At 41.4% G+C, this 12,545-nt stretch overlaps 1 protein-coding gene across 1 annotated transcript; it reads left to right on the top strand.

Annotated features, from left to right (window-relative positions):
• Window positions 1-883: 883 nt before the first annotated feature.
• On the top strand, window positions 884-11,106 carry pkp2 (plakophilin 2). Its single transcript, XM_068586819.1, has 13 exons — window positions 884-1,076; window positions 2,859-2,929; window positions 3,908-4,527; window positions 4,663-4,801; window positions 5,722-5,929; window positions 6,099-6,276; window positions 7,439-7,556; window positions 7,901-8,062; window positions 9,085-9,261; window positions 9,744-9,897; window positions 10,024-10,216; window positions 10,380-10,467; window positions 11,013-11,106. The coding sequence occupies exons 1-13, from the start codon at window positions 884-886 to the stop codon at window positions 11,073-11,075; spliced, it is 2,364 nt and encodes a 787-aa protein (XP_068442920.1). The 3' UTR covers window positions 11,076-11,106.
• Window positions 11,107-12,545: the final 1,439 nt, after the last annotated feature.

Here is a 12,545-nt window from a genome sequence, read left to right as displayed (position 1 = left end):
TGCAGAAGCCTTCAGCCAAATGAGATTACACTCCAACATACATGTGTAGCATTACCAGTTGGTCTCTAACGTTTAACAACTTGTGTAAAGACAGATGGCTCCTTTCCCTGGATAAACACACCTGGTGGGTAGTGCCTCCTGCAGCTCCCCTCACGACTCAAGCCAAAGGGGGCGGGGCTTAGTCCAGAGTGGAAAACGGATGATGAGGGCAACTTTGGACACCCAAGGTGCAACATTCCCAATTAATATGGTTATGTATGCAATTATTTGAAGAACCGTCCCTCCACCGAAGTTAAACTTTTGCTAAATCAAAATACAATATTGATACAACGCCGTTAAACTGTGTGCGTTGGACAAATAAGGTTAATGACAAAGCAATGCATTGTAATCAGACGTGAAAGCAGTATTCAAAAGCAGCAATACCACAACTGAATACAGTTACAATAAGGTCATGCTTACAAACAAGTACAAAGTTGTATCATCAAACTGTACTTTAAGTTATTGATATTTAACGATGTTTTAAACTGTTTTGCACCAAGTTATAACTGAGAATTCTTTTTTTTTAATTAAGCTGTTGTATAAATGTAAAAGTGTATGGTACAATTTTTCTCTCTGCAATGCATTAAAGTTGCAGAAACCATTGAAGTAAAATACAACTAAGTCGAATTGAAGTACTCGTAAACGTCACTGCTAACCGATACCAGCACGCGGCGACACCTGACACCTCAGGTGAGTCGCCTCTAGCCCCGCCCCTCGGGGTGTCAGCAAGTCAGGTCGACCCACCTCGCGAGCAGAGGGACAACAAAGCAGGACCGAGAAACTGTGCCCATCCGTCGAAGCGACCGACTCGCACTCTCCACGGATTTCGGGGTCTTCGTCCACAATGGAAGAGAAGTTCTTTAAATCCGCGTTAGCTGCGCAGGACTCGTGCGTGCTGGGCGACTCCAGTCTGGCCCTGCCGGCCCAGCAGACTCCAAGAACCTCGACGACAGGGAGCTCAAATGACCGGAGCCTCCGTGTCCAGCAGCAGGTCCAGCTCACACTGGCCCGGAAGGCGAGGAAGTCTGTGTCCACCGGTGAGCTTCCGTCTGAAGGTGTCTTCTGGATGAGTGTGTGGCTGAAGTACACTTCACGGGCTCTTGGCCATTTTTTTTTCACACGCCACTCCTATTTTATTTTGGAGGCTGCACCTGAAGGGATCCACTTTTCCTCAAAATTGCCTGTATGATAATAATAATAATAATAATAATAATAATAATAATAATAATAATAATAATAATAATAATAATAATAATAATAATAATAAAGGTGGTGTGCACATGTCTCCCTTCCACTCTTCAAATTTACAACAATTTAGATCAATCGAAAAAGTATATCTCAGTTTGACCCTTTTAGAGTTAGAAGCACTGTATTAGACAAACCATTTTTTTTTTGGATATAATAACATAATAATCAGGCTGGTGGAAGCAGTGTCTGCTTCTCCCTCTCTGATTGTTTCATTTCATTATTACATTTAACTTATTTATATGCTTGAAGAGGTGAAACTGTCTTGTATTTTTTGAGGAAAAAGCAAATGAAGATTTGAGTAGCAGAACAATAAAGGTTCTTCGTTCCTGTTCTGTTAATCATATCACCGAATTAAACCTGTGATGCTTTTGTTTGTCATCTATCTGCCATGTTTACAATGTTACTGCTTTTATTGTTTCTGTCTTTACCATGTAAAGTGCCTTTGATTACCATTTAAAGCCCTATACAAATAATATGTATTATTATTATTATGTTGTAACCCTTTTAGGGTCCTCATCCCCAAACCCTATGTATGGTTCTTGATCCATAGGGATATGCTTCTGATCGTTTACTATTTTTTAGGCTTGACGGACACTTTGGAATGGATGGCTCATAGTAGTCCATACTTGTCCAACAGGTTTCTGCAGTTTGATTCATACAACTAAAAGAGACATGAAAGTGACAGCTGACAGAGCTTGAAGTAAATATATTCCCATAGGCCTGTTTTCCACTGGGTTATGTACTTTATTTATTATAAATAGGTAGCTGAAATAAATATGAGGGTGGGTCAGCGATGAAATATAGTCTGTGATCAACCACAAGAGATTTTTAAGACAGCTTTGATTTTGTTATATGAAAGATCAACCTGTCCCTATGTATTAAGAGATGCATGATATGTATTTACACAAGATGATTCACCGTGGTGGCCCACGAGGACAAACAGATTTACCTGAACCAAAGTTGATATCTTCAAATGTCTTGTATTATCGAATCAAATTTTTAAAAAAATGTAAATGAAATAAAAGTTAGTAGTATGTAACAGTAGCAAATCCCATTTAAACAGCAGGAACAAGCAAGCTATCAGGTGCAAATTAATTTTCTCTCTATTGACTATTTAATTAATTGTTTCAGGTCTGCTTAACAATAACACAGGTACGTGTTACATTTATTTAAAATGACTTATTGTGGTGCTTTTGGTCTGTGCTGTCCTGTAACACACTGGGAAGATAATGTCTGGACATGATGGTTTTTGTTGGGTCTTGCTTCACATTGTAAATACTATGTATTTCTGTGAAATATGTAAATGATTGATTAACATAAATAATAGACTGGATTTAAAGTACCAGTTTTCTCTCACGTCTCTGCTTCTCCCTTCACCTCGTCAGTCGCCGTCAATGCAAATAAACGTGTTTGGTTTGCATTGGTTTAGAAGCACTTCCCGCACTCGTGCTGTACTTTTGTTGCTCAGGCAGCCGAGCCAGGAGTCATCTCCATGATCTGTGTTTCCATGTGTTTAGGTAATTACAGTGTGAAACAGTACACTTTAACAAAACCTCCTCAACTTGTTTCAGGTAGTATCCGTTTACAGAAAAACACGGCAAAGAGCTTTGATGCTACCGATGGACTTTTACTGAACATGAAGGTACCTCACTCTCTTTATACTCATGCAAGCACACACACACACACACACACACACACACACACACACACACACACACACACACACACACTCACACACACAAACAATTTAGTGGCATTTATGGTTTTCTTTATGTGGCACTAAAAGGTACAAACAATCTTATTGTCCTTTTCCCCTGATTGACTCTTGTTTCCGTAACAGGTAGCCGTCACGTGCAGTCAATTCTGTCGGCTACTTTGCGTTCATTTTGTAGTCAAATGTTTTGCTGCTACTTTGTATTCAGAGCCTCCAGGCCTTTTAAATGAATCACTGTGTTTTTTAATTTGTGACTAGTAAACGTGTCAGCTCAAGGTGTACAGAGCCCTGAAACTGACAAGATAAAAATTAAACAGTTATTTATTCTGCCAACGGACTAGGTGTAAAATAAAAGTGTATTTTTTTTCCCTTAACCACTAATCAGTTAATTAAATACATACATATAATTTATAAACTGATCAGCAGCCAAGCAAACAATTAATGTAAGTATTCTGCTTTGTATCCAACTGATTGGAGGTTAAAGGAGAATATAAAAGTAAAAAGCTTTATATCTTTTTCTTCTTTTTACAATGTTTTTGATGTATTCAGTCACACTTCTGACTTGTCGTAGAAGCTGTTACTACATTTGATCAGTTTCAGGCGTCCGTATAGATGGGGCCAAATGTTCTGCATATCCTAAAACAGTTCACTGAACATTTTTTAAAATAGCAACAACATTATAGTTTCCCAGTATGACTATATTATAATATTGTTAATAAAATGTTGTGATGTTGTGATACAGCACAGTCAAAGTAAAACATTATTACATTGTATAACTAATTAACTTTACAGCGATCATCATGACCTTTGACATTAAACTTGTGAAGTCCTCCCAGAGGAGTTTAAAGTGAGAGTACCAGCAGAATACACAAGTATTAAAGTGTGGATTGTGTTTCCTTTTCACAGGTAAATGGATTGGGCCTCACCAACCGCTCTCTATCAAGCAACAATGTGCGGAGACCATCGAGGAGGGTGGAGGTGTCTCCGCCACGGAGCCCAGAGTTCCCACGCATCCGCTTCCACCACAGTGCCTCCCACTATGGAACGCACACCCACCCAGGACACAGTCAGTCGCACAGGCCGGGCCCTCTGCTGGACCACTCGCTTGGTTCTGACTCATTTCGTCGCTATGCTTTCTCCGAGGCGCCCCGGGGGACGCGGCTGCTCGCGTCCAGATCCGAGCACGGGACCCTCCATCAGAGGTCACTTAGGCAAACGCCGGCGACGCAGCCTGTGTTTGCAAACGCCGCGTTAAGGCAAAGTGGCGATTATGGCTCCCGCTGGAGTCATAACCAGACTATCGTGAAAAAGGACCAACACGCTGTGCAGGGACAAAATGGGGATGAGATGCTTGGCGCTATCTCGCCAGAGGAGGGCTTGTCGTGGCTGGCGCAGGTCAGGAGGGAGGGGCTCCGGAGAATGAATTCCTACCCGCCCTCGGCCACCAGCGTGGAGTTGGACTCAGGGAGGCCGACGGAAGTAGAAGTCCCCCTCCAGCAGATACATGCTCAGACTGTCATGACACTGTAAGCTTGTGTGTTTGTGTGGGTTCATGTAACAATTCGACATTGTCCTGCATTTTCTCGATGCGTGCTGTCGGCCATGAAGCGCATTTTATTCGCGAAAGGAGCGTTTTCTTTCACAGCTGTCTTCTCACACAGGCAGTCAGAGAACAAGCCTCCGGAGATGACGATAGAGAGGGCTGTGAACCTGCTGACCCAGGATAATGAGGACACGCTGATCTCTGCCGCCAGCCACATACAGAGTCAGTGTCTCAAGAGTGCAGATGCGAAGAAGATGGTATGTTTGTTTACATGCATTGTCTCATGTCAACAGTGATTTGAAAATGGAATTTGCTGGCAGGAAAAACTCAATTTTGCTTGAGAATAAATGTGTTGAACGTTTGTTTTTTTTGCAGTAGTATTTGAATTTCTTTGAGCCCCTTTTCCTTATTTTGTACAGTTTAAATGAACCAACTTCTCACCTGGTAACAAGCATTATAACATCATGTTTGCATGAGTAATGTGATGCCTGTGTTGATATTGTCACTTTTCTTTTCAGTCCCTCACCAAACGTTTTAATGATCTTGGTTTGTAGCACTTTGCCATTTTGTGCATCAGCTGACTCCGCTCAAGCTCAAGCTCAGACTCGTACCACAAGACAGATGAGACAAGATAATGAGACAAGCTGTGGAGGGTTATGGTCTGGACTGCAGTGTCACAGTTACTGCCTGAAGACAATTAAAGCCTTTTAGTAAGGTGAAGCTTATTGCAGCACCTTGTTGCTGCAACTGTTTACCAACTCTTAACCTTTCAGACACGGCCTTTAAGGGTCACATTTCAACATTTCAAATCCTACTATCCATTTATAGCCAAACATGTTTGGAACAAAGTCAAAAATACTTTTGATTACCTAATTTAAAAAGTACATAGTTTTAAGCATGTCTTTCCCTCAGCCCAACTCTGTAACATTAGATTTGGCAAAGTTCTCCCTTAGACACCTTGACAGGGTATTTACATTCAGACAAGGAGGGTTTGGCAGCAACAATAAGATCGCTAATCTAATTTGGCTCTGGCTTTGGAAGTGATATCTGCCCGTTCACGTGCTAATGTGTCTTTGATACATGACATAGCCGAGGTAATCGATTATCGTACAACACTGAATGTGATGGCTCATAGAGATTCTCTATCGGTCAATCAATAATACACTCGTGTTTCCAGGTGTACTACCTCCGTGGGATCGGAAAGCTCCTGCAGCTCCTGGGCATCGACCATGAGGGGGTGCAGTGTGCCGCCGCCGGGGCTCTGCGCAATGTTGTTTACCAGAGCAGCGAAAACAAGATGGAGGTGAAGGAAAACGATGGCCTGGGCACCGTTTTGCGTGTACTCAAGAGCAGCCGTAATTTGGAGACCAGACGAGAACTCACTGGTGTGTTTTTTTTTACCGTGCTCCAATATATACACAAAGTCTGTGTCGAAGCATACTGGCTGTCAGACCTTTGGGATCGTACTGTGGGACTACGGAGGGACAGTTTAACTAACTTCTTTTAGATAAATGTCTTTGCCTATTAAAAAGCATATTTCCATCTCCCTCTTAGGTCTTTTGTGGAACCTCTCCTCTCACGACCTTCTGAAGGAGTGTCTCTCCAAAGAGGCCTTATTGGTCCTCACCCAGTCAGTCCTGGTACCCAGTTCTGGCATTTTTGAGGGCGAGAACCCAAAAGACGAGCTCCTCGCTGACGCTGATGCTTTCCACAATGCCACAGGCTGCCTGCGGTAGGCTCCTTTGTTGTCTCTGAAAGCAGATACTCAGCTAGCTTTTAGAGTGGCGATTAATAGAGTCAAGTAAACAAACACCACCACTGGTGATCAGATACACAGCTCATAAACTAAATTCAGAATTTGCGGATTTAAACAAAAATATTCACGTACTTTACAAGAAAAATACATTATCATACTTTCTGAGCAATGTGAACCAGAAATGCATGCAAACTGATGGTGGAAGTTTACAATCTCTTATGCTAGCAAGCTGACTATGACGATGTCAACGTGAATATTTTAAGCAGGTATGATGTTCACCGTCTTAGCCTGCTAGTTAGCCTTTTAGCCTGCTAGCATTTGCTAGATAGTACAGCTGAAGCTGATGGGAATGTCATTAGTTTAGCAGTTATTTAGTCATAAGCCAAGGTATCGAAAAATTTAAATCTCCAATATTTGTTAAGTTATTTAATTCAAAATCACACTTGATGTACAATCTGGTGGCGCAAGAGGAAACGTGACGATAAATCAATGTGTGCATCTGCATGAAAACTGACAGAATAGAAAATCACAATTCTATTTTTCATACATTGTCTCTACGGTCACGACGTTGTGTTTAATCACTATTTATCTGCTGTGGTCTCAGACTAAGATGTTAAGATCATCTCTCTGTGTACCAAACAAGAGACATCAGACTCACTGCTGCCCTGGCAACTACAGCCGGGTCAAATGAGTGAAAGGCTGAATTATTCATCGAGCTCTCTCCTCTCTCTGCTCGGATAAACCGAAACTACTCAGTCCTCAGTCCTCGCTGGTTATCAAGTTCTCAACATGTTCTTAAACCTCTTTAAGCCCCTGTGGATGAGAAAAATGATCAGTTCCTCTTCAATTTATATTTCATCACTGCACAAATATCCTATTGTGTGGAGTCAGAATGTTAATTGTTGGGAAGTTTGATTACATGAAAAAATGTTTTGGCATCTGTCGTAATTGCTTCTGGCTTTGGAAAGTCATGCCATCCGAAACAGTGCATCCATTGACTTTTTGCAATTATGTGGTTGACATACTTTTATTTTTTTGGATTCGTTTCAATATAATGTGGGATTGAAAACTGCATCTGCTTGAAACACAGACACAAATGTCACATTACCTAGATTGTTATGACTGTTTCCGTTTCCAGAAATCTGAGCTCTGCTGGTCCAGATGGCAGGAAGGCAATGAGGGAGTGTGAGAACTTTATTGACTCTCTGGTCTACTACATCCGCGGAGCCGTAGCAGACTATAAAACCGATGACAAGGTGAACTGAAAATTATAATCATTCCAGAGAAAAAAATGTCCCCTTCACAGACGGATTCACATCAGACCTCTTAGCAGTTTGATCTGGAGTGCAACTAAGGATGAAATATTTTGTGATGCACAATGGACTCATACTTATTTTTATAAATCACGTTGCTTCTCACTGAATTAGAAAAATCCAAACATAAATAGCTCATGGAAACTTGGCTCTACCTTGCAAAGCAAACCTGCGAGAACTATACCTAATCCTCCCATTCAGGTTTTCATGTTATGTTGTATCTATGTGATTAAACAGTTTGCCATGCTGTATTTAATTTGATGCGTATCTCTATTTCTGCTCTGAAGTCCACAGAGAACTGTGTCTGCATCCTTCACAACCTGTCTTATCAGATCGAGGCAGAGCTTCCTAAGAAGTACACCTTAGATCTTCGACAATCTCGACAAAACTTGGCTCCCGAACAGAAGGCTGTTGGCTGCTTTGCTTATCGCAGTGCCAAGATCACAGAGGTAATCCCATCAGACAACGATCCGTTTTTACAATACATCAGATGTTTTTTTGCGGTACGATATTTGAGAGCAATGTCCTGTGAAGACCGCTGCATTGCTGTAGCTTTAATCACCCATGAAATATCCTTAGAAGCCGATAGTATTGATCTTTCTTTAATAATATCAACGGAGAGAGAAACACCAAAGCAAACAGTACATCTTACATTCCTGCTTTGTCCATATTTTAACATTAACAGCACATCAAATGTCTGTGTGGAATATGAAAGGAGTCGCCCGTAGTCGGAGTCCCAGAGAGAATCATCAACAGCTTTGTGTGGATTTTGTGTCCCCCAAATACTTTACTGTCTAATCTAAATTAAAACAAATTAAGGGATACTTAAGTATTGCACATCCGAATTGCAACAGAATGTGAGATATCCTGCCTTCTTGACCCTAGTATGCATCAACAACACTGGATCCTACACTTCCCATAACGCCAATTTAAGTTTCCTGTAATGTGTCATACGTGTGAAATATGTCACATAATAGAGTATCTTTAGAAATCTTAACAAAGTGTTTGCTGACTGAGATCCAGACACACACTCGGCTACTATTGCTGATATTGCTCTGTTAGCTACTACCACCCATAAGGTAGTGGTAAAGTGCGGCTTTATCTAATGGGCATCGTTAGCTAGCTACATACAAACACACACGCAAGTGCAGGAATAGTGCATCAAGTTCTTTAATCTTTGCATGTCCATCAGAAACCTTAAACAATCATTTGCAATGCAGCTACTCGGTGACGACGTCGGACAGAGTAACTTCTTTCTGATGATGTGCATTTACAGCGCAGTGATGCTGCAATATTAAATTGATGCTCAACCTCTTCTTGGTTAAGTACTTTTAAAATGCACAATAAGAAATAGAAGAAAAACCAGACAAAAGACGTGTCAATCAGTCATTGTTAATCTGGCGAGTAAGAGCTTCCTCTTGGTGAACCCAGTGATCAGAAATCCACTGCAGCTCACAAACTGTCTTCCCAGCATTTGGAGCGACGGTGCCCCCTGCTGGAGGAGAAGGCTAACCCCCGAGGCGTTGAGTGGCTGTGGAGTTGCATCACAATCCGCATGTACTTGTCACTGATGGCCCGTAGTGTGCGTCACTACACACAGGAGGCTGCCATCGGAGCCCTGCAGAACATCACGGCTGGGAATGGATCGGTAAGATGGGGCGGAAGTAAACTTTCCGTTTCGAGTTTTATTCTGTGAAGAGAAAAACAACAAAGATGTTCACACAGCATTATACCCTCCGTGCTCTGCTATTGAGAAATGTTAATGGGGCCGCACCTCTCCTCCCAATTAAGTAAACAATATACTGTATTTTATTTACCTGGTCTGTGGATTACATTTCATTGTGACAACACTCGATTCAAGTGATGGGAAAATCCAAAACTTGTGGATGTAATTTAGTTTAAATTGTCCATGAATACAATGATTCACAGGTTCAACTGAACAAACAGACTTGTTAATTAAAGAAAAATGGCCGTGGTAGTTTGTTACATTGTTTAACTCCTGTTTGCAAAAATGATTGATGTATACACATTTTTACTGCACCACAAATCAGTTATTATGTATGAAAACCTTTTAAATAGAATAAAATAGCTATATTACACACATTTGCTGACTTTTTTGTGGCCCGGCAGGTGACTGAAGCCATCACCTTCACCATTGTTCAACGGGAAAATGGCCTCCAGCATGTCAGGAAGATGCTAGAGGAGGGAGAGAGTAATGTGAAGAGGACGGCCATATCTTTAATAAAAAATATATCGCGCTACCAGGAACTGCACCCTGACATCGGTAACTCTTTCCATTACAAACTGAGATACTTTGAGCTTGAGACTGACAATTTTGTCGTTTCAATCTGGACCTCGAGTCACATCTTCTAATTTCGCACCCGTTCTCATTGGTTTCCTCCTCCTGAAGTGAAGCAGGTGTTGCCAGAGGTGGTCGGGATGCTACCCAACGACGACACCGGCACCGACCTGCCTACCGAGGTGACGGCGTCTCTCTGTAACATCCTGACTAACGTGAGCCAGAGTGACACGCAGCACGTCAAAGCCATCGTCAACCAGGGAGCCCTCCCACAGATCATCAACATCAGCAACAAGGACAACGGGTTTGTCTGCGCTCACCTTACCGCTCCTCATTAAGAGCTCTTCTATGACACACAACTATTTCCTGTTTGATTGTCACCACTGCATGAGGGAGTACCACCTCCCATTTTCACCCAGAAGCAAAGAGTCTCCGACGTTTTCTTATTTGAACTTTTAATTTCCTAGCTATGGACCAACCAGAGCGGGTCAGGCTGCATGTGTCTTGCTGCACACGCTGTGGAAGTACAGTGATCTCCATGGGGCCTACAAGAAGGTGTGTTCCTACTATATCCACGCAGCACACTACAGTGCGACACATGCTTTCTTAAAGGATAATTGCTTTGTATTTGTCACTGATCTGGGTTCTGCACAGCTGGACACTTCTTCTCAGACACCGCTCGCAACACGTTGCCATCCTATCTGCGTGCGCTCTTGCAGCCTCTTTGATGTTCGTCTTCCTCCTCCGCACTGTTTATAAGTCAAGCATTAAAGCTTTAATGAATGTTTTAGTTTGCTTCTTCATGTCTATGTCGCTTCCGTTAGAAAAAGCCACGAGTTGCATTTTTGTACAGCATATCCTACACAACATTTAACATTGCTGCGTTACATCGTAAGAGTGCTCACAGTGAAGAGCCTCTATTATTCATTAAGAAAACTAATCAGTAATCTGATATTTAGGCCTGTTGGTACCACAGTGTAATGTTGTATATAGCCACTGGGGGGCACTAACGTGAAACTAATTCAATACATATTGGATTCAAAACATCTGCAGTACAACATAGATATCTTGTCCATAATCCACTCTTTGTTTCCCAACAGTGTGGCTACAGGAAAGCCGATTTCGTTAATGCGAGGACAACAAAGGCTGTGAACTCCAGATGAGACTGAGTGGATGATCTATAACTGACTCAAGCTGCACCCGTTTACAATAACGGCAGCAAGTATTGGTTGCAACACTCTTCCTCCTGTAATGACTGCCTGCGTTTTTTTCAATGTTGCAGACACAACATTGTGTACACTGTTTCCGTTTTGTGTGTTTTGGTTTAATTTGAGCATTTCAGGTGACTGTAATTCAACAACAAGAACCACAATAAAGATATTCAAATATTTACACTAAAGTAATTGTGAAGGATGAAAATCTAATCAACAGCCTTATTTCTATCAAACAAATGAACCGTGTAATGAATAAATGCATATACAATGTGTTTTTAATGTCCTACTGTAACACAACAAGCTGATTTCCTGCTGCCTGACTTCTCAGATGAATAAACTGTTTTGAATGAAACCTGTTATTCATTGTGTTCTGGTCACAATTGTTTTTGTACAAAAGCTATGATAAAAAGAAGTATAGAAGAATCGTTTGAATATTATGTGCAGTGCATTCGTTTTTCCTAATAAATCACTCTTAACTTTATAATAAGTGAAGAAAAAAGGTCACTTGCTGGGAAGGCGTTATTTGATGACAAATGACTGTTCTGCAAAGTCTATTAATATATTGGAAATATCCTTCGATGCTAAAGGTTCAGAGAAAGAAATCTCTGGGAAAAGGTTGACTCATTTATCAAAAAACCTATCATTAAAATATATATATATATATATATATATATATATATATATATATATACACACACACACACACACACACACACACACATTTTCTATATAAGAGAATTTTGACTTTTCACTTTGAAAACGTGACTTGCAGTGCTTGGACAAAGTAAAAAACTAACTTTAACAATAGGTCCATTCACCCGTCAGGCCTCTCTGTGACTTTGAGGCCCTGGAGCAGCGTTAACCTTGCAGGGACCTGACAGTAGCTGCACTGCAGTATAGATGGAGGAGGGGGGAGGAAGGGATGGAGATAGGGGAGGCTGGGTAATGATCAACAAGGCTTTTAAGGCCAGGGAAATACAGGTGGGCATTTGTGGAAGTTCACAGCTTACGTGGAAAGCGATATGACTCTCCTCCTCAGAGCCTTGGCCCAGACTCTTTTTTATTTAAACAAGAGCAATTCCCCCAGAGACCCATTTGTCTAATGAAGCCGACCCCAACTGGGAAATACAAAGCCCTCACTTGATTTCAGGCCGTGGTTGAATTTTCAAAAAGAAATTAACGACGCAAGCAATTACAGCTTTGTATCAGTGATTCTCCTCGTCTCTCCCCTCAAGCCTGCATCTGCAAGGATTTAGTGTACTTTTGCCAACCATTTCTCTATCCCTTGTTTTCAGGGCCCTATTGAGCTCAAACATGTATAAGATCTAGTGTGTCTTATAATATCCAAGACTTATGTGACTTATGTGTCCATTACAAGACAGGCAACGCATCGTCGTTCACAAAAGGACTAACTGAATT

The sequence above is a fragment of the Clinocottus analis genome, unplaced genomic scaffold, assembly GCF_023055335.1.
Source record: "Clinocottus analis isolate CAN_PGR_092001 unplaced genomic scaffold, fCliAna1.0.p SCAF_20, whole genome shotgun sequence".
Taxonomy (NCBI): domain Eukaryota; kingdom Metazoa; phylum Chordata; class Actinopteri; order Perciformes; family Cottidae; genus Clinocottus; species Clinocottus analis.
The sequence above is the reverse complement of the archived record's forward strand: the minus strand, read 5'-3'. Positions and strand labels throughout refer to the sequence as shown.